The sequence below is a fragment of the Penicillium coprophilum genome (genome assembly GCF_028826855.1).
Source record: "Penicillium coprophilum strain IBT 35676 chromosome Unknown utg000001l_segment0_segment0, whole genome shotgun sequence".
NCBI classification, from domain to species: Eukaryota; Fungi; Ascomycota; class Eurotiomycetes; order Eurotiales; family Aspergillaceae; genus Penicillium; species Penicillium coprophilum.
In genome coordinates, this window is record NW_026622720.1 from 3,503,167 (window position 1) to 3,530,493 (window position 27,327).

General features: G+C 50.1%; 7 protein-coding genes across 7 annotated transcripts; 3 read left to right on the forward strand and 4 right to left on the reverse strand.

Moving 5' to 3' along the window:
• Positions 1-56: 56 nt before the first annotated feature.
• On the reverse strand, positions 57-3,444 carry N7500_001349 (ion transporter; the record flags this gene model as incomplete). The annotated part of the gene is made up of 3 exons (XM_056672495.1): positions 57-2,078; positions 2,138-3,138; positions 3,195-3,444. The coding sequence occupies 3 exons, from the start codon at positions 3,442-3,444 to the stop codon at positions 57-59; spliced, it is 3,273 nt and encodes a 1,090-aa protein (XP_056538068.1).
• Positions 3,445-4,807: 1,363 nt separating this feature from the next.
• Positions 4,808-11,695, forward strand: N7500_001350 (bifunctional carbamoylphosphate synthetase/aspartate transcarbamylase; the record flags this gene model as incomplete). The annotated part of the gene is made up of 3 exons (XM_056672496.1): positions 4,808-5,510; positions 5,591-11,583; positions 11,639-11,695. 3 exons carry the CDS (start codon positions 4,808-4,810, stop codon positions 11,693-11,695), a joined length of 6,753 nt encoding a protein of 2,250 aa, XP_056538069.1.
• Positions 11,696-12,209: 514 nt separating this feature from the next.
• N7500_001351 (uncharacterized protein) lies at positions 12,210-16,049 on the reverse strand (the record flags this gene model as incomplete). Its single annotated transcript, XM_056672497.1, has 8 exons — positions 12,210-13,061; positions 13,116-13,175; positions 13,236-13,502; positions 13,555-13,625; positions 13,680-13,920; positions 14,389-14,520; positions 14,562-15,706; positions 15,776-16,049. 8 exons carry the CDS (start codon positions 16,047-16,049, stop codon positions 12,210-12,212), a joined length of 3,042 nt encoding a protein of 1,013 aa, XP_056538070.1.
• A 563-nt stretch (positions 16,050-16,612) lies between these two features.
• Positions 16,613-18,914, reverse strand: N7500_001352 (exocyst subunit EXO84; the record flags this gene model as incomplete). The annotated part of the gene is made up of 3 exons (XM_056672498.1): positions 16,613-17,003; positions 17,061-18,333; positions 18,395-18,914. The coding sequence occupies 3 exons, from the start codon at positions 18,912-18,914 to the stop codon at positions 16,613-16,615; spliced, it is 2,184 nt and encodes a 727-aa protein (XP_056538071.1).
• A 103-nt stretch (positions 18,915-19,017) lies between these two features.
• Positions 19,018-19,774, forward strand: N7500_001353 (TOM complex receptor protein TOM20; the record flags this gene model as incomplete). The annotated part of the gene is made up of 4 exons (XM_056672499.1): positions 19,018-19,081; positions 19,134-19,385; positions 19,505-19,566; positions 19,649-19,774. The coding sequence occupies exons 1-4, from the start codon at positions 19,027-19,029 to the stop codon at positions 19,772-19,774; spliced, it is 495 nt and encodes a 164-aa protein (XP_056538072.1). The 5' UTR covers positions 19,018-19,026.
• A 1,262-nt stretch (positions 19,775-21,036) lies between these two features.
• gel2 (1,3-beta-glucanosyltransferase gel2) lies at positions 21,037-22,670 on the forward strand (the record flags this gene model as incomplete). Its single annotated transcript, XM_056672500.1, has 4 exons — positions 21,037-21,042; positions 21,093-21,223; positions 21,301-21,400; positions 21,450-22,670. 4 exons carry the CDS (start codon positions 21,037-21,039, stop codon positions 22,668-22,670), a joined length of 1,458 nt encoding a protein of 485 aa, XP_056538073.1.
• Positions 22,671-23,637: 967 nt separating this feature from the next.
• On the reverse strand, positions 23,638-27,063 carry N7500_001355 (F-box and WD domain protein; the record flags this gene model as incomplete). Its single annotated transcript, XM_056672501.1, has 2 exons — positions 23,638-26,666; positions 26,718-27,063. 2 exons carry the CDS (start codon positions 27,061-27,063, stop codon positions 23,638-23,640), a joined length of 3,375 nt encoding a protein of 1,124 aa, XP_056538074.1.
• Between the last annotated feature and the right edge of the window lie 264 nt (positions 27,064-27,327).

Below are 27,327 nucleotides of genomic sequence, written 5' to 3' on the forward strand. Positions count from 1 at the left end.
AATTTACAGGGATTTTTTACATGGTACTACCACTAAACTGCAGATGCAATGAACAGTTAGGTAGATGGCAGGGTATCTCCACCGGGCCCATCTCCTTTGCTAGGGTTTCCACCACTGCCAGCCCGGCTTCCGGGCGAATTGGTACTTTTCTTCTTCGAGTCTTTCTTTTCACGCTTCTTCTTCTCACGTGTAGCCCCCCGGGACTCATCGGGTCGGCTTGGACTGCGACTAGACTCGCTGCGGCGGAGATCTTTGACTTCCTTTATCACCTCACGGAATCCTTCTTCGATGTTATTCATGCGAGCTAGAACCAATTTGCTGAGCATGTCTTGGGTTTGAGCTGGGACTGCACGATGAAGGACAGGTGCGGCAAACCCTAGTTGGGTCTGGAAACTGGATGGAATGGCACCGGCGAAGCCACCCGCCACGGCCCTGTTATCGCCTAGATCAGATCCCAGGTCGAAAAGATGCGATGATCTAGGCCGTGTCCCTGTGGGCCGATCAGATAGGTAGATACTGTTCACCTCTGGAACAGACATATGATTCAGTCCTATCGGAGGATTCCGAGGACGAGATATGTCTAGAATGTGACGCTTTATGGTACCCTGGTCTATTGAGGTAGATATGCCAGGGCGTGATTCTCCATCCGACGAGTCGGCATCTGGCCGTGGAGGTGTGGTCCGGCCTTCCGTCTCTTCATTCGGAGATCCAACGGGATTGTACAACATGGTGACCCCAGAAGCATTCCGCGTATGCCTGACACGACGTGTAGGGCTGTTGCGACGTGAGATCATTCTTGCCGTAGATGGGCGAGAGCTATAGAACTTGGGTGAGGGCTTCTCTGCGCCTCCAACCGAGTTAGATGATGTTTTGCCCGTGGACCCCTGGGCCAAGTATTTGTCATCATTTGAGTCACCATCGTTGCTGGTAAGTTCATCGTCGCCCTCCATGTCTGTATGATGGGAAAGTTGACGTTTCTGGGTCGGCGAGAAGGAGGGTCGTGTGCGCCGAGGCCGAATGACTGGGCTTGCAGCGCAGCTTGTTCGGTCCTCGGGATTTGAAGCAACTGATCGAGTCGTTTCCGTGAAATCTCGAGTTTGGTTGGCCAACCTAGCCCGGAATGGAAACTTCGGTCTTTTCGGATGCATCCCATGTTGGACCACATCTAGAGAATCCCCATCATCGGGTCCATTGGCTGGTCCAGAGCCAATATCCTGCATCCAGTTTTTGATGACGTTATTGGTCTGGCGTTCATGCACAGTGCTCGGTGGCCCTCGGTTTCGATCGTCACTGTATGGGCGTCGAAACACTTCCTCTAATGCTCGATCCTTCTGGTATGTTGCCACAGAGGGCTCTCGCCTAAAAACCGATGCCCTAGTGCTGAAGCCACGGAATCGACTGGGCTGAGCTGGACTTTCATTCGGCGAGGTATGTTCAATTAGATCCATCGGTTGGACGACTCGAGAACTGAGGATCGTCTTCTCATAAAGGCAAATTGTGAACAGTATGGGTAAGTGAGTTATCTTTATAATGGTCCGGTTGAGCCGAATGAATTCACGGAACGGCATCAGGTATCGGAATGGGGTGACTAGCCAGGCAATGACGTTTGTAGGTGCCACATAGGAGAATAGGGCATCAGACTTGACCATTGAGATGGTATTGACAGCGAACAAGAACTGATGTTCTTGGTTTGCGTTCTGGACAATCCTCATAAACGAATTAGTCAAAACCGTGATCAAAATAGTGACGACGACAAAATGACAGATGAACAGGAAGACAGTCAAAATCGTCTTCCCTAAAAAGTTGTATTCATCCCACATTGCCCATGCTGTTGGCGTGAATCCCATCAGCATCTGGAACAAACCATAAGCCACCACTTTGGGGGATTTGTTGTCTCCAAAGTTCAAGAAAGCGACGAAAAATCCAGAGCAAGAAATTACAATGAGGACGAAGACGGCAATTAGATCCGATGCCATGATCCGAAAAGCAATGAGGAGTTGGGAGAAGTAGCGATAGTGATCCAATATGGAAAACAACCTCGGAAATAGCAAAGGAGCTGTGGCGGCGAGAACGTCGAACTGAATTGCATTAGCATATAGTGCACTTAAGTTACCTTCGTAAAGATAGCAAGACTCACTGCTTGGTCGGTGATGAATTGACTTCTCGGGTAGGTCAGAAATGTGCCGTATATCCTCAAGCAATAGTAGGCGAAAAGCAATAGCAGAATCCCAACGTCGAAGAGATTCCAAAAGCTCATCAGATAAAGACTAAAGCCTTGTTCATTGAACCCTACAACTTCATCAAGCATGAATCCGGCACTCCAAAACCAGAACACTATTTCAAGGGATGTGATCCTGCGGCTACGTTGTTCTAGTACAGCCAGGAACAGTCCCAAGAGTACCGCAAATGATAAAGTGGAAAGAAATTGTCGATAGCGCGGCACCCTCAGCCGGGATAATTTGAATAGAGATGCGTCCCGGGGGTTGTAGATTGTCACTGAGCGCCGAAGAGTCTTGTTATGCGACTCGGTCGCAATGTCCCCATTGGAATCCACTGCCGCTCCGTAATCCATATTGCTACGTTGACTCATATTCACAGGACGATGGAGACTGTCGGCGGCAGAGTGGAAGACAACCGTCCCCGCCCAGATGGCCTCCAATTGTTGCACCACGACCGGATGAGCCAAGAATCGCTTGGCCTGTGAGCGAATAGCGACCTCCAAGCATGAAACACGGGCAGCAACCACCCGTTTTCGCTGAGGGGTCGTGACTAGTATTGTAGATTGATCCTGGCCCTGGAGTGGATAGAACTCGTAGGACAGCGCGTCGATCAATTCTCGGGTCGAGTATTCCCGCAATAATTTTATTGCTAACAATTCACTGACCATCGCGCGCGTTTGATTTGCCCCGCTGTTCCCGGGACTTAGATGTATTTCTCTCTCAAATTGCAGACAATTGGCCATCAATGCATAGAGGGTCGCGCGCGAAAAGTGGGCCGACATGATCTTCTGCAGGATCGGCTTGATCAGGAATTGGGAGACTTGCGGTGAGCGTAATTGGTCCCATGTTAGGGTGGTTTCGCAGCGGGAGGCAATCAAGGGACGAATGGCGTGAGTTATGTTGTAGACAGGCAGCGCATCTAATCACCGTTGGTCAATTGTCCGTATACATCGTACCCTAGAGATCTCTTCGTACCCAAATGCGTAGCAGAGAACATAGGTAGTAGAGGTGTGGATTCAAGCGGTCCATCCTCTTCCTCTTCCTCCCAGACCTGGTCCAGATTCTCATCGTCGATTTCTCGAAGCTCTGGGTCGTTATCACTGCTTTCATTGGCTCGGAGGACGCGTCGCGGGTTATGTGGGCGAAACCTCGGGGAGGAAGTTGAGAACGGGGACTGTTCGGTCTGCCCACGTTGAAGTTTTGGACGAAGCAACGAGGGGAACATGGTGAGGAAAGTTCAGTATCTAATTCGGCATAATTGAGGTTGGGAGGTTGGATGTTGGAGCATTGCGTCCGCAAAGGCGAGAAAATGAAGGGACGAAAGCGCAAGAGCAGAACAGAAAATCGAAGATCGAAAATAGCAAATGGCAAATGGCAGAAAATAGCAGACAATAGCAGAAAATCACAGGAACAAAAAGCAAGCAAAAATGTCCAAGCGCGATTAATTTAGTCCAAAGATCTCGGAAAATCTAAGCTCCCACAACCACGTCATTGTACTTTTCACCCCTGGAGGTTGGTTATATAAGGTTATTTATTTACCCCCGTATCTTCTCTTGCTTTAAAGCCGGGAAAGTTCTAATCATGCTATTAAATATCTTAGAAATGCTCTTATATTCATCCAACTTCAACGGGATGTTATTCTCGAATCCTCAACAATATGCAGCGAAACGGAGTGCATACTCCGTACATTTAACACTCAACAGGTCAGAAATATTTGCCACATGTGTGACATGAACCCTTGTATCGATACAGTACACCTTTTTTGGTATAGAAATCTGATATAGATACAATTTGAGATGTCTGAGTTGGTATGTATGAAGGAGTATAGAAACTGCCTTGATCTTTCAGCGAGCTATATCTGCTCGCCTCCCATCTAATATATATTATTTCGATTGTTGTCTGGGTATGGTGATGGTTTATGTAGTTATAGACACGTTTAAACCACTGTAGAGGCAATTGTACTGAGAGGGAATCTGTATTAATAACTAGAGAGGTATGTATATATATCCAACTATATATACTCCGTATAGCTCTCTCTTTCTCTCTCTGGATACATCTACATCCCCGGGGACCACAGCAATATATCAGATACCGTTATCGGCCCACTGCCCGTGCGTTGCGTCATATGCAGTAAGACCTGCATGGTCGATAGAGCATGGGAGTGTTTTCTTATAGCGAATATTTGAACAATCGAGAATCCAATCAATTGACCTTTCGATCTTCATGATCTATTCGACATATCAAAAAAAATTGAATAATACAATAGCATAATAATCTGATATAGTGGGGGATCGGAAAAATCTCTGCGGTGAAACCGATTGACCGAAAACAGAAGAAAAGTGGGGACCCCGAAAAAGCTTTTTGGCATGAAAATATTTTCTGCCGAACTTCTCTTTCCTCTCTTCCTCCTCCACAGCTGGTTGCAGCAACACTTTACTTTTCCTGTCTGTTTTATTATATACTCCCCTGTCTTTCTTTTCTCTCTCTCTTTGACCCCCCAAAAATCCATTTCGCAGATGAACTAGAGTTATCTGCTCGCATTAGATCGTCCCTCGAGAGGACTTGTTCCCTCACATCTCCAATTCCCGATGTCTCAGCGTGCCAATCTCCTTGAGGAGCCAGTCCTGCCCACCAGTCCACACCTAGGTGGTGCAGTTGGTTACCCAGAGACTCTGCCCAACATGGCTTCTGCCAATGGAGTGATTAAGCCAGCCTGCATCCCAGTTCGGGGTGGCTCAGACCGGTTGGCTACTCTCGAACTTGCAGATGGCACTGTCTACCAGGGTTACAACTTTGGTGCGGAGAAGAGTGTTTCGGGTGAATTGGTCTTCCAGACTGGTATGGTCGGTTACCCCGAGTCCATCACCGATCCCTCATACCGCGGCCAGATTCTGGTCGTCACTTTCCCACTCGTGGGCAACTACGGTGTCCCTTCACACGATGAGATGTGTGAGCTCCTGAAGGACTTGCCTAAGCACTTCGAGTCCAGTCAAATTCACATTTCGGCCCTGGTGGTGGCATCCTACGCCGGTGAGGACTTCTCGCACTTCTTGGCCAAGTCCTCCTTGGGAGATTGGCTCAAGTCCGAGGGCATTCCAGCGATGCACGGTGTCGACACTCGTGCTTTGACCAAGCACCTTCGTCAGACCGGTAGTATGCTGGGTCGTATGCTGCTGCTGCAAAAGGCTGGTGCCAACCCCGAGGTCGCCGGTGCTGCCGGTGCCGACTGGAAGTCATATTTTGAGGAGACCGAATGGGTAGACCCAAACAAAAAGAACCTTGTCGCTGAGGGTGAGTGATCTACCAAGCTGATGCAATGGAAAAACAAACGGATTTGATTTGCTAACATTGATTTTTTTTTCTCCTTACAGTCTCAATTCGCGAACCTCGCCTCTTTACACCCCCCGCCGATGTCGCCCTGAAACACCCATCGGGGCGTGGAGTCCGTGTCCTCTGTCTTGATGTTGGTATGAAGTACAACCAGCTGCGTTGCCTGCTTGCCCGCGGTGTGGAGGTTCTGGTTGTGCCATGGGACTATGATTTCCCTACCCTTGCCGGAAAGGATTTCGACGGTCTGTTCGTGTCGAACGGTCCTGGTGATCCCGCGACCCTGACCGTTACCACCAAGAACCTGGCCAAGATGTTCGAAGATGCCTGTACTCCCGTCTTTGGTATCTGTCTGGGTCATCAGTTGATTGCTCGCGCTGTCGGTGCTCAGACCACCAAGATGAAGTTCGGTAATCGCGGTCACAACATCCCCTGCACAAGTATGCTTTCTGGCAAGTGCCACATCACTTCTCAGAACCATGGTTATGCCGTGGATTCCTCCAGCCTCCAGAACGGATGGGAGGAGCTGTTTGTCAACGCCAATGACGGCAGTAACGAAGGTATTCGTCACACCAGCCGCCCCTTCTTCAGTGTTCAATTCCACCCCGAGAGCACACCCGGCCCACGGGATACCGAGTACCTGTTCGATGTGTTCATCAACACCATCCAGTCTACCATTGCCTCCCCCGAGGCTCTTAAACTGCCCGTCTCTTTCCCCGGTGGCACCAAGGCCGAAAACATCCAGGCTGCCCCCAGAGTCTCGGTCAAGAAGGTGTTGGTTCTTGGTTCCGGTGGTCTCAGCATTGGTCAGGCTGGAGAGTTCGACTACTCTGGCAGTCAAGCTATCAAGGCTTTGAAGCAAGAGGGTATCTACACCATTTTGATCAACCCTAATATTGCTACTATTCAGACCTCCAAGGGTCTGGCTGACAAGGTTTACTTCCTGCCTGTCAACGCCGACTTTGTCCGCAAGGTCATCAAGCATGAGCGCCCCGATGCCATCTACGTCACTTTCGGTGGCCAAACTGCCCTTTCGGTGGGCATCCAGCTCAAGGATGAGTTCGAAGCGCTTGGCGTCAAGGTCCTCGGTACCCCTATTGATACCATCATTACTACCGAGGATCGTGAGCTGTTCGCTCGCAGCATGGATTCCATCAACGAGAAGTGCGCCAAGTCTGCTTCTGCATCCACCATCGAGGAGTCTCTGCGTGTCGTTGAGGACATCGGTTTCCCTGTCATTGTTCGTGCCGCGTACGCTCTTGGTGGTCTAGGCAGTGGCTTCGCAGAGAACATGGATCAGCTGAAGGAGCTGTGCACCAAGGCTTTGGCTGTCAGCCCCCAGGTTCTGATTGAGCGCAGTATGAAGGGCTGGAAGGAGATTGAGTACGAAGTTGTTCGTGATGCCCAGGACAACTGCATCACTGTTTGCAACATGGAGAATTTCGATCCCCTCGGTATTCACACTGGTGACTCCATTGTCGTGGCTCCTTCCCAGACCCTCTCCGATGAGGACTACAACATGCTACGAACCACCGCAGTCAACGTCATTCGTCACCTCGGCGTTGTCGGTGAATGTAACATCCAGTATGCCCTCAACCCCTTCTCCAAGGAGTACTGTATCATTGAGGTCAACGCTCGTCTGTCTCGATCCTCTGCTCTAGCCTCCAAGGCCACCGGATACCCTCTTGCCTTCATTGCTGCGAAGTTGGGTCTTGGTATCCCCCTGAATGAGATTAAGAACTCGGTCACCCAGTCCACTTGCGCCTGCTTCGAACCCTCGCTTGATTACTGCGTGGTCAAGATCCCTCGTTGGGATCTGAAGAAATTCACTCGCGTGTCTACTCAGCTTGGTTCTTCCATGAAGAGTGTTGGTGAAGTCATGAGCATTGGCCGGACCTTCGAGGAAGCTATCCAGAAGGCTATTCGCATGGTTGATTTCCACAATCTTGGATTCAACGAGTCCGATGCCCTGATGTCTATCAAGGGCGAGCTCCAGACCCCCTCTGACCAGCGTCTGTTTGCCATTGCCAATGCCATGGCCGCCGGTTACACGGTTGATGACATCTGGAAGCTCACCAACATTGACAAGTGGTTCCTCACCCGTCTCAAGGGCCTCAGCGACTTCGGCAAGTCTATCTCCACCTTCAATGCTACCTCCGTCCCCATGTCCATGATTCGCCAAGCCAAACAGCTCGGTTTCTGCGATCGTCAGCTCGCCAACTTCTTGGACTCCAACGAGCTTGCCGTGCGCCGCATGCGTGTTGAAGCTGGCATCACTCCTATTGTCAAGCAGATCGATACCGTCGCCGCCGAGTTCCCAGCATTCACCAACTACCTTTACCTTACCTACAATGCTTCCCAGCACGATCTGTCTTTCGACGATCATGGTATCATGGTTCTAGGCTCTGGTGTCTACCGTATCGGTTCCTCGGTCGAGTTCGATTGGTGCTCCGTGCGTACTATCCGTACGCTCCGCGAGCAGGGCCACAAGACTATCATGGTCAACTACAACCCGGAGACTGTCAGTACCGATTACGATGAGGCTGACCGCCTTTATTTCGAGAACATCAACCTAGAGACTGTTCTGGATATCTATCAGCTGGAGACTTCCAGCGGTGTGATCATGTCTATGGGTGGTCAGACCCCAAACAATATCGCTCTGCCTCTTCACCGCCTCAATGTCAACATCCTTGGTACCTCTCCCGAGATGATCGATGGTGCCGAGAACCGTTACAAGTTCTCTCGCATGTTGGATCGTATCGATGTTGATCAGCCCGCCTGGAAGGAGCTGACTAGCATTGACGAAGCCCGCGGTTTCTGTGAGAAGGTCGGCTACCCTGTGCTGGTCCGCCCCTCATACGTGCTCTCTGGTGCTGCTATGAATACAGTCTATTCCGAGCACGACCTAGCCAGCTACTTGAACCAGGCTGTTGATGTCTCGCGTGAGCACCCCGTTGTTATCACCAAGTACATTGAGAACGCCAAGGAGATCGAGATGGACGCTGTTGCTCGCAACGGTGTTATGGTTGGCCACTTCATCTCCGAGCACGTTGAAAACGCTGGTGTTCACTCTGGTGACGCTACTCTGATCTTGCCCCCTCAGGATCTGAGCCAGGAAACCGTCCGTCGGATTGAGGAGGCTACCCGGAAGATCGGTAATGCCCTGAACGTTACTGGCCCCTACAACATTCAGTTTATTGCCAAGGATAACGACATCAAGGTCATTGAGTGCAACGTTCGTGCCTCTCGGTCCTTCCCATTCGTGTCCAAGGTCATGGGTGTTGACCTGATCGAGATGGCCACTAAGGCCATGATTGGAATTCCATTCCAGGAGTACCCCCCTGTGTCCGTTCCCAAGGATTATGTCGGTGTCAAGGTTCCCCAGTTCTCTTTCTCACGTCTGTCTGGTGCCGACCCTGTTTTGGGTGTCGAGATGGCCTCTACTGGTGAGGTTGCTTCGTTCGGTCGTGACAAGTATGAGGCTTACCTCAAGGCTCTCTTGTCCACTGGGTTCCGTCTTCCTCGCCGCAACATCCTGTTCTCCATCGGTGCCTACAAGGAGAAGCTTGAGATGCTGCCCTCCATCAAGAAGCTCCACGATCTCGATTACAACCTCTTCGCCACTGCTGGTACCGCTGATTTCCTCAAGGAGAACGGAGTGCCTGTCAAGTACCTTGAGCATCTTCCGGATCACGAGGAGGAGGACATGAAGTCTGAGTACTCTCTCACTCAGCACTTGTCTAACAACCTTATCGATTTGTACATCAACTTGCCGTCCAACAACCGCTTCCGTCGCCCAGCCAACTACATGTCCAAGGGCTACCGTACTCGTCGTATGGCTGTTGACTACCAGACTCCCCTGGTCACCAACGTCAAGAACGCGAAGATCCTGATCGAGGCCATTGCTCGCCACTTCCCTCTCAACATCATCCCTGCCGATTTCCAGACCAGCCACCGCACTGTGGTCCTTCCCGGTCTGGTCAACATTGCTGCATTCGTCCCCAATCTTGTTTCTGCTGGTTCGAAAGATTTCGAAACCGTTTCAAAGGCTTCGATTGCAGCCGGTTTCAGCATGATTCGTGTGATGCCGGTCGGTGTTGATAGCTCGGTCACCGAGTCCCGCGACCTGAAGATTGTCCAGCAGAACGCCCAGGGCAAGTCGCTTTGCGACTTCAACATCTCTGTTGCTGCCACTGCCACCAACTCGGATCAGATCATCCAGATGGCTAGTGAGGTTGGCTCTCTCTTCGTCCCCTTCAATCACCTGTCGGGCAACATCAATAAGGTAGCTACTGTCACCAACCACTTCAGTTCCTGGCCCTCGAGCAAGCCTCTGATCACTGATGCCAAGAGCACTGATCTTGCCTCGATTCTGTTGTTGGCCAGTCTTCACAGCCGTAACATTCACGTCATGAGTGTTACCTCCAAGGAGGATATCAGCCTTATTGCTCTGAGCAAGGAGAAGGGCCTGAAGGTGACCTGCGATGTTTCCATCTACTCCCTCTTCCTCTCCCGCGAGGAATTCCCGACCTGCAGCTCCCTGCCTACCGCTGAGGACCAGAAGGCTCTGTGGGAGCACATGAGCACCATCGATGTCTTCTCCATTGGCAGCATTCCCTTCCAGCTTGCTGGCAAGGAGGCCACTCCCGAGTCCGGTATCGCTGAGTCTATTCCTCTGCTGTTCACCGCTGTCTCGGAAGGCCGCCTGACCGTTGAGGACATCACTGCTCGTCTCTGTGACAACCCCAAGAAGATCTTCGAGCTGCACGACCAGGTGGACAGCTCGCTTGAGGTTGAGGTTGACCGCCCTTACGTTTTCCAGAACCCCCAGGCCTGGTCTCCGTTCAATGGCAAGACCATGCGTGGCTCCGTCCAGCGTGTTGTGTTCCAGGGCAAGACCTCTTGCCTCGATGGCGAGATCACCAAGGATGCTGTCAAGGGTGCCGACATGTCCAGTCACCGCATCACTCCCACCTCGCCTGTGCAGAAGCCCATGACCCCCATGGCCCGCCCGGAAAGCTCCCTTGATAGACACTTGTCTATCTCCGGCACTCCTGGCCGCCGATCGCGGGGCCTGGACAACGCGGTCTCGACCATCGGAGAACTTGGTCCTCCCCTTTACGTCGCCTCTTCGCAGCTCTCCCCCTCGCTGGCCGACATGCTTTCCCGCTCTCCCTTCCGTGGAAAGCACATCTTGTCTGTGAACCAGTTCTCTCGCGCGGACCTGCACCTGCTCTTCACCGTTGCTCAGGAGATGCGTCTTGGTGTTCAGCGTCACGGTGTGCTTGATCTCCTGAAGGGCCGTGTTCTGACCACCCTCTTCTACGAGCCCTCCACCCGTACCTCGGCCTCGTTCGACGCCGCCATGCAGCGCCTCGGTGGACGTACCATCGCGATCGCCACTGAACACTCTTCTACCCAGAAGGGTGAGTCCCTCCAGGATACCATCCGTACCCTCGGCTGCTACAGTGATGCTGTTGTCCTGCGTCACCCCGAAGCCAGCAGCACCGAGGTCGCGGCCAAATACTCCCAGGTTCCCGTCATCAACGGTGGCAATGGCGCCCTTGAGCACCCCACCCAGGCTTTCCTGGACTTGTTCACCATCCGCGAGGAGCTGGGCACTGTCACTGGCTTGACCATCACCTTCACTGGTGACCTCAAGTACGGTCGCCCCGTGCACTCTCTCATCAAGCTGCTCCAGTTCTACGATGTCCGCATCCAGCTCGTTGCCCCCAAGGCCCTCGCTCTCCCCGAGGAAGTTCGCCAGCTGATCGTTGCTTCTGGCCAGCTGGTTCTTGAGTCTGAGGAACTGACTCCTGAGATTGTGGCCAACTCTGACATCCTCTACTGCACCCGTGTGCAAAAGGAGCGCTTTGTCGACCTCTCCGAGTATGAGCGTCTCAAGAACACCTTTATCATCGACAACGCCGTGCTCAAGCACGCCAAGGAACACATGGTGGTCATGCACCCTCTTCCTCGCAACGCCGAGGTCTCCGAGGAAGTTGACTTCGACCAGCGGGCTGCTTACTTCCGCCAGGTATGTTTCGAACCTCCCCTGCTTTTTGTGACCAATTTACTAATCCACGACCCAGATGCGCTACGGCCTTTACTGCCGCATGGCTCTCCTTGCTCTCGTCTTGGCGCCATGAATATAAAACTCTTCCTAATGATGTGGGAAAGGGAAATCGTCCTGGATTCAAGACTTTTTGTTTTCCTGTTTGAAAAGTTCTGTTTTTGATACTCCGTAAGCAGTGCGACTCAGTCAACTGTATAGATTAGATGAATTTCCGTTTCATTTGACGGTCCCGTTCAGTGTGTATAACTCTTATGTTCTATGTATATTATGTGTTATGTGTGATGTGTGTGTTATGTGTGATGTGCGTGTTATGTGTTTTGCGTGTTTTGCGTGTTTTGGGGTCATTTGGGGTCATTTGGGGTCATTTTTGAGTTTACGGACATTTTGGGCGAATTTTTTTTTTTCTTCTTTGTTTCTTGGCATCATCTGGGACTTGGACTTGGATTGGGATTGGGATTGGGATTGGGATTGGAATTGGAACTGGAATTGGGATTGGGATTGGGATTGGGATTGGAATTGGCGGCTTTGGGCATCTTTATATATACTCTTGACAATCTAATTCACTAATTCATTTGAGCCCGAACTGCTCAAGTTTGGAACACCCAACGAGGATCTTTGTCTCCTTGGAATTCTCCCTCTGCATCACCCACATCTCCCATCAACGGGCTCAGTCCCTGCACTTGTCGAACACGCTCCTTGTCGGCATTTTCCCGTCGGAGCACCTCCCAAAGGACCCCAACGACCACAATGTTGGCAACCAGATACCCCAAGGCAAACCCATGACCCAGGAAATATCGTGGGCTACTCTCGGTGCGGTATAGTTGTGTTCCAAGGACCGCCCCCAGATTGCCAATTGAAATCTGCATGGCGTTGGCAATGCAACGTTTCGTCTGGCCAGAGACGTTATTGGCGGGCCAAGACAGTACAATGGCCACAGCTGGGTAAATGCCTGCCGCAGCGAAGATGGTTCCGACATAAGATACCCCGGCACGGTGTTGTGATAGTAGGAGAATGTATCCGATACATCCAATGGCGGATGATCCCATGATAAATGGGGCGCGTCTGCGCGTCTTCTCGGAAGCAATCGCAACCCCAATGGTCATGAAGAACGCCACCGCGTACGGCGGCACAGAAAGAAGCTGCGCCTTTGCGGCTGAGTATCCAAGTTCCTTGATGATTGTGGGAAGGAAGAGCGATAATGTATACAGTGGTAAGGACATTGTGTGGAATCCAAGCCCATATAGCCAGACCTTGGGGTCTTTGAATGCATCCAGAACTGCCGACCAGGTGAATTCTTCATCCCGAGTGGCATCGCTGTCATTCTTCAGACGCAATTGCACGAACTCCCGTTCTTCCTTGGATAGGAACTCGGCTGTTGATGGGTAGTTATACACCCAAAAATAGGCGATGATCGAAGCAACAACGGTCAACAGCCCTTCCTAGATTGATTATAAGCTTATGTCGGTGTATATCAAGTTGACATCGGGACGCACCAGAATGAAGATCCACCTCCAACCATTCAAGTTTCCCACACCCTTCATGTGAGAAATGGCCTAGAATCCTGTCAGCTGTGGATATTTATCAGAAGAGAGAGAGAAAAAAAAAGCACCAACCCAAGCCAGTACACCACCAAAGGCACCTGCCAGGGAGGCAGCACTGAAAAACAAAGCCACACGATAATGTTGCTCGTTCCGCTTATACCACATGGACAGGTAAAATACCACACCGGGGAACAATCCACTCTCTGCAACACCCAGAAAGAATCGTGAAGACAGATATCCCGAGTAATTCTGTACCACCCCCAGGAGTGTAGCCACTACTCCCCAGACAAGAGTGAGAGTCGGAAGCCATATTCTCGGGGTGGTTTTCTTCAAGACGATCTGGATGCAGCTGATCAGTATATAATGATCTATATTAACCGGCATCGCTCACATTGCAAGGAATCTCAAAAATAACATAACCGATAAAGTAGAGAGTCAGACCTGTCAGATACTGGTCTCCTGCTAGATGATCTCCCAATTAGCGTTTCGGTCGATATGAAAGTACACAAAACATACACATGTTGATGTCGGTTGTCATTCCTTCTAAGCGGGCATTTCCCACATTGCTACGATCCAAAAAGGAGAGTAAATAGAGTAATGTGAGGGGTGGTAACAGACGATAATCCAATTTTCGTAACAAAGCCTTTTCGTTGATGCCATTACTCGAACTGGTATCGCTCTCGGTACCAGTGGGTGCATTGTACTTTTCCGAAGTCATACTGAATGGTATAGAAGGGAGAGAAGGGGGAAAAGAAATCTAGTACATCTAGCACATAACATATTTCCTACGAAGATCTTTATATCAGGGAAACTCGTTGAAAATGAGCAATATTGGGGTTGAAATGACGAGATCACACGTGAAGATCGGCAAGGGACTTAGGGCTGGACTGTATATCTGACCTGATACCTCTCTAGGCATATATTAATAGGCACTCCATGGATATTAATTAGTTCGATATTGCTTTGTACTGTATCTGACTTGATACCTATCTAGGCATATATTAATAGGCACTTCATAGATATTAATTAGTTCGATATTCCATTCTACTGTCTATGCGCAAATATATCTAGGGGTTGACTGTCTATATATAACTTGATACCGACCTAGAAATACATTCATAGGCACTCCAGAGAAAGTAGTTCGAGATTCAATTCTACTGTATATTCGATAATCTATTATTTACTCTCTTACCCTTCATGCCTTATCCGGCCAGTACTTTTGTACAATGACCTTCTTATTGATTTTACCCATGGCATTACGCTCAATCCCATCCACAACCTTCATCACGGTTGGAATCTTATAAGATGCCATCTCGTTCTTGAGCTCAGCGCGTAGAGTAGGAAGGTCAAGTGTAGTCTAGAGATCGATGTTAGTGATAGACCGTTTCCTCAGAAAACATGCAAACGTACCGCCCGGAACTTGACAACCGCAGCGACTCGCTGGCCCCATTCTGGGTCCGCCAGTCCAACTACTGCAACTTCTTGAATCGCATCAATGGCCAGCATTTTGCGTTCAACTTCCAAAGCCGAAATTTTATATCCACCCGATTTGATCAGGTCGACAGAAGCACGGCCTTGGATGAAGTAGGCACCGCTTGAATCGCGTTTGGCAACATCGCCGGTCTTGAACCATCCATCGGCTGTGAACTCCGACGCCGTCGCTTCCGGTTTCCGCCAGTACTCGCAGAAGACATTACCGCCCTTGACTTCAATCATGCCATCCTCCTCCACTTCCCCCACGATCCGACCGGTTTCTTTTTCGGTCAGTCGGACCTCGACACCGGGCAACGGCCACCCCACACTGCCATCGATACGCTTTTCAATCTCCAGCCCACAACTGATCGCCATGCCGATCTCGGTCATTCCATACCGCTCTAATAGAACCTGACCGGTGATTTCGGCGAACTTTTCTTTGATCGGGGTCGGAAGAGCCGCAGATCCACTGACGATCAGCCGTAAAGCACGAGCTCCAGCCCGCGCGGCAGCTTCTTGTTCCGTACCACGGATATGAGCATCGAAGTAGTCATTCAGACGGGAGTAAATGGTCGGAACAGCCATGAACAAGGTCGAAGAGCCGAAGTCCTGCCACCGCTCCCAGATCGCCTTTGGATCAAATTTCGGATGCATCTCCACCGTGGTACCACTCAGGAAACTGGCAGCCAGACCGTTGATGATACCGTGGACGTGATGGAGCGGCAGCACATGAATCAGACAGTCTGAGGGGGAGTATTTCCAGGCCTTGACCAGACTGCTCGCTTGGAAAGTGATATTCTCGTGGGTTGTCACGCAGCCCTTGGGGTTTGATGTGGTTCCAGAGGTATAGATCATCAGGGCTCGTCGAGTGAGCGCAAAAGGTGGGGAGAAAGAAGGTAAGGTCGGGGTCTCGTTTCGAGAGAAGGGCTCCAGTCCCATCAATGGTATATCGTCGGCACATCCTTCGCGCAGCGAGGGTGCGATCTTCTCGAACTGTGGATGCACAATAATCAATGAGGGATCCGAATCTCCAATAGTGTATAGCAGTTCTTTCACTGGGTGACTTGTACCTAGTAAATGTTAGTATGGAGATATATGAGATTACACATTGCACATTACTGCGCATCGCTTTCACCTACAAAGTGGAACGCAGACACCTCCAGCTGCCCACACAGCCCATTGCGTAGCGACGTAGTCATATCCATTTGGGACTAAGAAGGCAATGCGTCGTTCTTCTAGATCCCCTGTTAGTCCTAACTGTTCAATTATGCGCTTCCTTAATGCTGCTGCATCGGCCAATAATTGAACGAATGTGAAGGATTGTTGTTTGGTGGTATCGATGACGGCGATCTTCTCAGGATTCTGTGCATGCTGCTCCGCGGCAGCAAAGAGAGGCAGGGAAGGAATCGGCATATTTAATCTGACTTGAATCTGTTTTTTTTTTTTTCCTCCAGAATATCAATAGGCATAAGAGGCTGAAGGTCGCGGGGGAGTTCGAGGTGAGGAATTCCAGGAATGGGCTGTTCCCCCGGTATTTAGCCGATTGCGGAGAAAACACCCTCGACTTATGCACAAGAAAGATTCAAGACCGTCCATATATTAAAGATTGATATAGTAAAGATTAAATCGTCAAGTGGAAATGATAATTTATCATAAGAGAAAATGAATGCATAATACTAAACAAACGGTTGAGGCCTGACAAACAAGGCATCCAACATCGATTCTAACCATTGACTTCTATGTAACCCTTACAGCCTGGCATCCTTGAAGTGTATCTACCTAGGAGGTACTCCGTAGGACGATCCAAAATAATGAGAATAACATGAAGATCCTGAGAAAGTCAAGTCAAGAGGTATACGGGAGCCGGGGATAACATCTTTTTTATCTCCGTCTCAGGTGTGGAACAATCAGAACGATCACGTAAAGTTCAAATCCAAGTCGCTAATTCAACCATTCAATATTGCACTATAAATCAACTAAAGTATGACTCCTGGGGATGGTGCTTGTGCCAGCTCACCCGGTTGAACGGTGCGTGGACCATCAAATGATCCTTCGCCATTCTCGTCCAGTCCACGAGCCACCAAGTCTGTGAAATCCACACCCACTTCCACCAAGAGAGATGCATGATCATGCACAATGTCGAGGCATTTCTGCCAAACCGATGTGCCACGCTGTACGCTGCTAAGCTGGCGACCGAGTAGAGCATTGAACCCGTCGAGGTGATGTTTAGCCCAGCGAATGCAAGAGCTGCTCATTACGCTGGGGAAACATTGTTGATAGATACCGACGGTGTTCTTGATCAGGGTAAAATAGACATAGGAGATCTGGAAGATGTAAAGAGGCAGATCACCTTCAAAGATACAGGCCCTTGGAAAGAAAGTCAGCATGAAAAAATAGGCTTGTATGAAAAGATGAAGAACATACCGAATGCGTTGGCCGATGACGTCCGAACGTGCCTTCAGGTATGTTTCGCGTGCCTGATCCTCAAACCCTAACCGAGTCAACCAGGAAACGTGAGTCTTGGTAGCCGCAGGGAACGAGTGTTTGTCGACTAGTGCTCGCGAGAGAATGCCAGCAAGCCGAGTCGCTCGCCCGTCGACCTTGAAGTTGATGACGTCTTGTGCAATGGTGTTACCCTTGAGACCCTTGGCCAATTTGCGTAGTCGCTCAATACTAAACACAGATGCTTCGAATCGCTGAAGTGCAATATCGATATCAAGCTCGTCCACCTGCCCTTCAACCCAACGGAGGTTCTGTTGTTTTCCATCCACATCAATGCGGAGATCCGATTTGTCCCTTGGGGCATCGGAGAGATCGAAAGCCTCTGACTTTTTCGAATGGGAAAGTTGCCGACCAGCCAGATATCCATATGCTTCCAGGGGCTTGCTGGCCGCTTCGGTCTCCGAGCGCATGGTTCGACGCAGGTCCTCGACTGTTTTGCGAAAAGTTGCCAGAAGTTCCTGTTTCGCTGACACGTCATCATGGCGATATGTAAAGGGCTTCGATCCCACACGGATGCTGATCGATCTCCCGATGCCACGATCCAAGGCCTCTTCGCGAGCTTGCCCCGTTCCCAAATTAGCTCCAAGATCAATCATATCAATATCGTTGAGAAGCCAACAGTCTTCCGCCACTAGCCTCGTTGGAACAGGTCCTCGGTGGTTGGGGTAACTTTGGTCGACCCGCTTACGCTTCTTCGCAGCCACGAGCAAGTAATCGTTCAACAGCACAATGTGAACGGGTCTTCTGGGTTTCCAGGTGGCTGAGTCCAGCTCAACCCAATTACCAGTCTCTAGGACAATGTGCCGTCCTGGTGCAGCTGGAAGCCACTTTTGTGACCCTTCCACTGTTTTCCACAACGTTTGTAGCTGTACGCTCCACATACTCTCGAGGTTGGCGACCGAGCTACGATTGGCATTGCGTTTGGGGAAAGAGTCCTCCATCGGCGACATGGGATTGGGCGAATTTCCTACGCTTGTTTGTCCGAGTGCCGTTGTCAGCTCCGCCATGAGGGTACGGAGGGTCCGCATTTCATCCTTGAGCTTCTCGGCCTCTTTGCTGATCTTGATGAATTGAGTGCGGTTCTGATAGACATTTTGCTGCAGATCGGTCGAAGTTCGGTTCTTGACTTTTCGTAGACTTTCTTGGTACTTTTGGATATCTTCCTCGGACGCGTTGGCGAGAAGACTGGCTACATCTAATTATCGGAAACTCCTAGTTAGCTATTAACACAAATTGGCAGGTTACGGAGCTCGAACATCGATCAACTGGAAGACTGGGATCTCGTAGGGCATTGAGGTCGACTTTCGGTGCTGGTGAGTTTGGGTCCGCTGGCGACGGTTGCCTCGGGAGAGCTGCTGGTGCTAATCCGCCGCGTGCCCCAGGCACCTGAGTTGGAAGTGCCGGAACAGGAGGCGCATTACCATCAAATTCAGGTGCGCTATTGAATCGAGTCGAGTATCGTCGTTTCACTAAATCGGAGGTCGCATCGTTCTGTGGTGCCCGCTCACGTGTGGGGATTGCGGATGGGCCTGATTCGGGAGACCTGGTATTGGGAGGTAGAGGACCAGAGATGGGTTTGGGGGCGCTAATCTGAGGGCGCTGCCGACGAGACTTGCTTCTCAGAGTTAATCCTCGGCCTTCCATAATGATATCACTTGGCAACGCAGCAATAATCAAGGAATGGAAATGGTCGCGGGAGGTCAAGGGGATGACGCTCGGGCTGCCATGCTTATATAATCCATAGGCTCCGGACATCTGGACATCCTTTTGAAACATTTTTATCACCCCCAACCACCACTCAACCACTATTGCCTCTCCAAGTTCCCATACACTGTTAGGTTGGGATACATTCGATATATTCAATCCCATCATATCTCGTACTCTCACCATGGCTTTCCGAAACACTGCCATCGTCGCCGGCACAATTCTGACGGGAGTTCTCGGTATGTAACATTCGTCTCGCCGCGTTCTTCAATTTCTGACCCTTCGTACCAGCCTACGCCGTTTATTTCGATCACAAGCGTCAAAGCGACCCTAACTTCCGCAAGTCGTTGAAGAAGAACAACAAGAAGGTCGAACAAACCGCGAAACAGGAGGCCGAGGCCGGCGCCGCAGCTAGGATCGCAGAACTCAAGAATGCGCTCGAACAAGTGAAGAGGAACGGTGAATTGCCAACAGAACTTGAAGAGAAAGAAAGCTTCTTTATGAGCCAAGTCGCATTGGGCGAATCTCTTTGCGCTTCGGAAGGTAAGTTGAATCCACCGTCTCATCCTATTTAGATCTTGAAGGGCGAAATCGGAATATGATTACACCTTGCAATCCAAAAAGAAAGAAAAAAAACAGCAGGCCGCTAATTCCATCTGTAGGCTCCCAAGTCGAAGCAGCAATTGCCTTTTGGAAAGCATTGAAGGTCTACCCCCAGCCTCAGGTAAGTACAACCCCATTCCCGATGTTACATATTGCATGGTTTTGCCATCGTCTGCAACATACTAACTGCTATAACCATGTAGGATCTGATCGGAATTTACGACAAGACCGTTCCGAAGGAGACTCTCGAAATTCTCGCCGAACTTATCGCACTTGATGGAGGTCAATCTGCCGGCCGCAAGACTGGCACCGACGATAACATCGAATAGAAAAACCGGACCCAATCTCTCAACAACTTGTATTTTAGATGGAATTCTCAAATTTGTATCACATAATTTATATCCCGGGGAACTTGTACGTGGGGTGGAAAACAAAAGGGGTGCAGATGAAGGCTATCATATAAGTTGGATTGATGGCGATTTATTGCCAAATACTCCAACTATGTTGTAGATGCAACAGAGGAGATACCATCAATCTAAAGCAACCTCTTCTCTTTTGGCTAATGAGGTAAATAACCTTTTCATCTTCATGAAAGACGTCTATGAGCTGGCCTATCGTTTGAAGAGACTATCTACTAATCATTGGAAACCCTCTTTCATTGAAGGCTCTACAATATTGTAGGTAAAAGAAGTCCATACTCTGTAAAGCTACTGCCACAATCTTTTGCCGATATATGCCTTTGACTCCTGAGGTATTTTAAGTTGCGATAAGGTCAATATCTTTAGGGCAGATTTATTCCAGTCCATTCGAATTAGCCATGAGAGAATTGAAATGTACATATATGTGCCTAGAACGATAGTATGTACATAGATAAGGTGTATATTGTACACAGTGAGATGAATAGCAAGCTCCGAATTAGGCTATTAGACACCTGAAAAACAAGGCCACCATACCCGAAGCCCTAACCACACCTACAACTATTCTAGGCATGATCTCACTAGATTTTTAATAACAGAGGCTTCCTTGGAGGGTTGGGAACTTTTGTTTTTAGGGAGTACCCCCTGAATATATTTCAACACAGCCTAGATAGCCCAGATAGCCCAGACATTGGCGTCCAAGCAATCGTTATTGAAAAATCCCTTGGCCTTGGGATTCTTGGCTGGACTTGGCGAGTTCTGAGGAAGGAGAAGAGCGAAGAGACTTTGATTTGATATGTGATTCATGTACTCTGGAAATAGACATTTGATATAGTCCGTACGTACAAAATAAGACATGAAGTACCAATATACTAAATAGTGAAACGAACCTCGGAAAATGTGAAACCTCCAAGACACTAGGACCCTCCATGACATTTGTTCAGAGACTGCAGTTCTCCACTAAATTGAGACTATTCAAATTATCTCCAATCATTTAGATTGGAATTGTCTCGCATTCTCATTTCACTTTAAAGCCCTTTGATTCCGGCTTTTTCTTTCTTTTTCTTTGAGTCGTTTTCCATTTCGCGCCGTTGCGCTGTCACTCGTTAAAATAGAACCTATCTTGTATCTTCTATATCCCCCTATTGCTTTTTGTTTTTAGATACCCTTTCACAATGATTGTATGTGTCATATATCTGGCGAATAACCTTGGAAGTGCTAACCTTCTTAGTCCTACACTCGTATCTTCGCATCTCTGTGTGCGCTCGCCAGCACCGCGGCCGCTTTGACCCCACTTGAAGTCAGCGGCAAGGACTTTATCGACTCGAAGACCAACGATCGTTTCCAGATCATCGGTGTTGAGTAAGGCTTCCTTGGGTTTCTCGCCTGTTTCGTGTCTGATCTTTGCCTACATTCTACGGTGACTGACTCCTCAATAGCTACCAGCCCGGTGGTTCGTCCCGCTTCACCAAGAAACTAGATCCCTTGAGCGATGCAGATGCCTGCCTGCGCGATGCTGCCCTCATGCAGCGCCTGGGTGTAGGTTCAGACTCTATGTTCCTTGACGTACAGCAACTTATTTCCATAGATCAACACTATCCGTGTCTACAACCTGGAACCCTCTCTCAATCATGACAAGTGCGCCTCGATCTTCAATGCTGCCGGTATCTACATGATTCTCGACGTCAGCAACCCTCTGGCGGGTGGCTATCTCGACCGCAGTGCCCCCTGGACTACCTACAGCGCCATCTACTACAAGCAGGTGTTCGGTGTGATCGAGGGCTTCAAAAACTACGACAACGTCCTGGGCTTCTTCGCTGGAAACGAGGTGATCAATGAGGATGCCCATTACTTGACTCCCAAGTACATGCGCGCTGTCGTTCGTGATATGAAGGACTACATCGCCAAGAATTCTAAGCGCGCTATTCCGGTTGGATACTCTGCTGCTGATATCCGTGATATCTTGATGGACACTGTTCACTACTTTGAGTGTGATCTCAAGAACTCGACCTCTTCTCGTGCCGACTTCTTCGGCCTCAACTCTTACTCCTGGTGTGGCCGCGCCACCTACAAGTCCAGCGGCTTCGATGACCTCACGGAGGACTTCACCGACGCCACCATCCCTGTTTTCTTCTCCGAGTACGGTTGTAACGATGTCAAGCCTCGTGTCTTCACCGAAGTGCAGGCCATCTACGGTGTGGAGATGACACAGGCTTTCTCCGGTGGTCTCGTTTACGAGTGGACCCAGGAAGATAACGAGTACGGCCTGGTCAAGATCAAGGACTCCAAGACCGTGACCACTCTTGTTGACTATGATAACTTCCAGCAGCAGCTCAGCAAGCTTGATATTGATCGCATCATGTCAAGCAACGCCACGCAGGCCAATGTCAAGGCTGAGGAGTGCAGTGTCTCACTCATCGGTGGGAAAAACATCGGCAAACAGCCCTTCTACAACGCCTGGGATTTGCCCGAGGTTCCTCCCAAGGTCGCGGACTACATTAAGAACGGTCTGCCCGATGCCCCCACTGGCAAGTTCGTCTCTGTTTCTTCCACCACCATCCCCCAGAAGGTGTATGATCACACTGGCAAGGAGATCACCGATGTCAAGTTTGAGGTGAAGAGCGGTGTCAACACCCCATCTTCTTCCATTTCGAGCACCTCCACTTCAAGTACTTCCACTTCGAGTACCTCCGATTCTTCCAGCTCCAGTACTTCGGCCCCTACCAACGCCGCCTCTCTCAATGGCGCTCCCTCACTTGCTCTTGGTGGTGTAGGAGGCTTCTTCATGCTGCTTGCATCCCTCCTGTAATTGCCTCGATTGCGTTTGATTAATTCATTCTCGAGTCTCAGAGTTCGCTCTGGGACGACCAAGAGGCTCATATCTGATCTCGATAATGTATTATTTGTATCAGCTACTCGTGTCTTCGTCTTTCTTCTGATCCATTGATCAATCTGCACATAACTTCCATGGAACAATTTACATAGTTTTTCCCCGTATGGTTCAGATTCCACCGAACCATCGCATGTACATTGGGAATGAGTTAGTAGATGAAATGCATTGTGGTAAGAAAGGATTCTACTTTCTGCTACTTTATTTGTCACTGGCATTCTTATTTCTTTCCACTGCACTATATTGTCAATAGCCTTCCCTTGATCCACGCCTTCGGCCCCAGTCCTTGAGAGCCGCTCCAGGATCTTGCTGGAGACACTCTTAGGAATCTCACTGATAGAGATAATCCCACCCCGAAGCTACTTCTGCACAGCAAGGTCAACTATATTGACATCACCTTTTGTCTCAATTCGTCTGTCCAGGTGGCTAGCATTAGTTCAAAGTTGGAAATCGCTCAAACACATGGACAAGCGGATGTTTTGCGCAGCACGAATCAGATCTGCTAGCTGTAGTGCATCAAGTGAGGTTACTGTTCTCAATGATGCTAGTTGTTCGCGTGTCAGTGCGTGATCTCTGGCAAAACAATAGGCGGCACAGCTTAGACATAGCTGACTTCGGTTTCTAAAGCCCTGAAGGTGATCAAATTGACACATCCTCTCCCTCCAGGCTGAAAAAGCCGAGCAGATTGAGCAGTGTGAAAAGATGAGCTACCCTCTTCATTCTCCTATTTTTCCCCCGGCTCCCTTTGGTCAATATTGTTGCTTACTCTCATGGTACTTGATTAAAGAAGGGTTCAATTCGAATGCAAACACTTGAGAATATTAAGCCCAGATTCTCTGGAAAATGACATGCAAACTGAAAATGCAAAACGAAAAACTCATTGACCCTAGATGGCCCTCGCTTTCCCCTTGCCCTTGCCTGACGGCGAGGCAGGTATTGGCCCCGCGAGAGATGGGAATTCCTCCCAAGCCTCTTCACCATCCTCGCGACTCTTGCCCTCAGCCAAACTGAGTTGAATCGCAAACTCCAGATCATCCATCTCCTGCTGTCTACTGCTCTCAGCCTCCTCTGCCGCAGGCGATGGCGGCTGTGGGGGGTAGACTCCCTTGGCCCACTTGATAGGGATAGACGAAGCTTGGTCAAATGGAAGAGCAGCACATTGCTCGTCAAGCAGGCTAAGGCGAATTGCCTCGGCAAGTTCATCGTCATCATTATCGTCTGCGGAATTTTGGTAGGGAGATGAAGAGGACGATACTTCGCCGGGACCGAGTGAACAAGGACCAACAGTGTCGAATGAAGCGCTTGTAGCCGAGCTGGAGATAGCGATGGTGTTCTTAGGTTTTGCCGCATCGCTAGAGCAGGCCTCTTCGCTTAGGAGTTGGGCATACGCCAAAAGCTGTTCCTCATCGATATCTGGACCAAGAAGATCAATTCCGAAACGTGCACTCAAATGTGCTCGTTCTTTTTCATCGGCAATTCTCTGACGCTCCATATCCAGGCGTTCGTCTTCAATGAAGTCCTCGATTGCACCTCGACCACTGTTGTTGAAGCGTTGGCCTTCAACAGCTCCGTTGCTGCCACGCATTAAGTGACGAAGGCGGCGCTTGCTGGTTTTGTACTGATCAGCCTCGGAAGAACTGTAAGACCAGTATCGCAAGTGGGTTCCAAGTGATACCATTCCTCGCAGGACGGTTGAGTCTGAATCAAGGCAGATGGCGCCTGTGGCATAGTAATTGTTTCCAACACCTAGAATAGAGGCCTCAGCCTGCACAAGCCGACGACGGGCTCGGGTCGAGAAACGCGAGTTGATCGTCCGGATCGGCTTGGTAGATGACGCTAGCGGATCCCAGGCTTGCACAAGACCATCATTACCGCCATGAACAAGGTACAACGACGTGATGGCCAAGGAAGATACTTGGGGAGAATCTGTTTGAATGGTGCGCAGTGGGGAGATGGAATTGATGATCTCTGTAGACTTGGCCCCTGGGGCTCGGATATCCCAGACAAATACCATCCCCGTGCGAGTTCCAACACTTAAGTATCGAGCACGTTGCCCAGGAACTTCCAGGCCTGACCGCGGGTGAGTCAGATGTGGTAACATTGGGGAAGATGTTGCAGACGAAGTAGAGCCCCCAGGCATAGCCAAAAGAGGATCCTCCTCGGCCGTGAGAGTCGCGAAAGTGGAAGCATCCAACGCACTAGTGGTCACCTCTGCAGATTTTCGATCACCAAAAACAAAATCCGATAGACGCCATCTGAATTGGGTCGAGGGTAGGACCACCTGTCCGGAGGATCGAGAAGGAGGAAGAATGCTGGTAACGGTCGGACTTGGAACATTCACCGGGCCGCCGAAGAGTGATGGTGGAGTTTCGGTATCAAATATGGGCTCTGGCGTGGCTGGCGTGGCGGAGCTAAAATCTAACCGAGAAGCAGTGCGCATGAACCGCCGGATCGATGGCTTTGCGTCCTCGCCCGAGCCCCGAGTGATGATCATGACCGACTCGCCTGCCCCGAATCCGTCATCGCCAGCAAAGTCCACCTTCAGATCGCGCTTCATGTCCCAGCTTTCACATACTTTGCGGAAGTATTTGGGCTTGAAGGATATGAATTTTTCAACCTCCTTCGTTTCTGCAGCAATCTGGTGCTCATTGAGTTCCATGGAATCTGACGACGATCGCGGACTGTAGCTGCCATCAACCAGTTCACGATTGAATGGGTCTGGGCGTGCCACCCGTCTACTCTTTTCGACCATTTCCCAATGCACACTCCTACCGGTTTTCCAAGCCACCTCGTCAAGTTGCTCGGTGTTTAGTTTGGCCGTGAGAGGGATATCAGGTGCCCGAGGAAGATCAGTGAGGTAGAAGATTTCTCCTAGCGCGTTGAGAGCAACAGCCCAAATTCGCTTTCCTGAATGACGCTTGGGTGAATATTGATCGTCCACGGCAATTCCAATAATAGGAACACCAGGACACAGGACCCACCTAGCAGTCACTTGTCCTTGCTCGTATCGCCTTTCATAAGTAGGATGAGGGCCGATAGAATATGCTGTCAACACGCCCGAAGACGATCCTGACAACATTCCCACCAGCCCCTGGGTCATCTTGAGAATATGAGAGGATTTGGCAATCCACACCGAACAGACAGCATGTGTGATCATGTTCACGGCGGGGATGCCGAGTGTGGGGTGAGAACCCAGATCTGAAGCGCCTAAGAAACGACCACGCTGTTCTGTCGTGGAGATGAAGTAACTGCGTCCCTGGGGACAGCCTTCGCCATATATCATACCATATGGCTGACTTACGTCCATTAAATTGGGGACACCGACCATATCACCCGATCCGAGGCCGTATTGCGCTTCACCAGGAAACATATCGGCAAAGTGGCGGAACATTTGGTGGTCGGAGACACCCCAGGTGCCAGCCTTTACGGTCGATGGGTCACTGGCAGACGCAATCCCTTGCTCTGCGGCTCCGTGGATGAAGAGAGGGTTCTTGTCGGGCCTGAAAGAGGCATGTATGTGACTAACCGGGAAGAGGAGCTGTGAAGTATACGTAGCTATGGCGCTGCCATGGCGAGCACTCGCTGCACGTACACTTCCATGCTTCTTGGGCGGGTCGAATTTCGCTGGTTTGCCCCGGGATAAAGATTGCATCAAGCGAGTGCGCAAGATGTATTCGCTGCGCCACGAGGCTAGTGCGGTCAGCCGGGAGAAGAATCGCCTGTCCGACTGTAGGTCTGCCGCATCGAGATTGGTACGCCGACCATCCTCAACGGCATGAGGCCCGGGGAAGAATCGCGAAAATGCGATTCTCCAAGCATGAGGAGTGGTCACCAGCGCATGAAACCGACGGGACACCAATGATACGGCGGATAAGGCTTGTGGGGGTAGATGCGATAGGATGTGAGTGAGAACCTCTGCAAATCATGATTAGGGATCGTTGCGCGGCGAGGTTGTAGGCCACCTACCGTTCGGAAATGTCTCCAAAGACGCCTTCGACTGTCGAATAGAAGCCACTAGGCATGATCCAGCATTTGCTTCTTGTCTGGGGGGAGCGCGAGCATTCTCATTCTGGCTCACTCGGTGGACTGAGGGCGGGGAAGAGCGACCGTCGGCCTCGTTCAAGGACGCGTCGAATTCACTTTGCGTCGACATACTCGGGACGTCTGCAGAGTCTCTGATCTCCTCGCCCTCGAGGTTATCAGAGACTTGAGCGTCGTCGAGGTCACGTCCATGCTGGGTACGACTGATTGTGACTGGGTATGAGTCAACGGGGGGCGTATGATGAGACACGACAGTAGGCTCTGGTTGCATAAAAAGGTCTTGACGAAAAGATGAGATGATAGCGACTGAGCCAGCAAGAAAGCCTGGGTCAGTCGAGTCAATAAAAGAAGAAAAAAAATTTATAAGAAAAGCGAAGCGATGTTGAAGAGTGAAAGAAATGGGAGAGCAAAAAGATACCGGGGAGGCAAAGTGGCCATCCCGCACATTGAAATGCGACTTGGATATCACGGGCTGTGCACTCGGTATACAAAGTAGACTTGTGCTCCTATTTTGAACGTTTTAATTAAAGTCAGC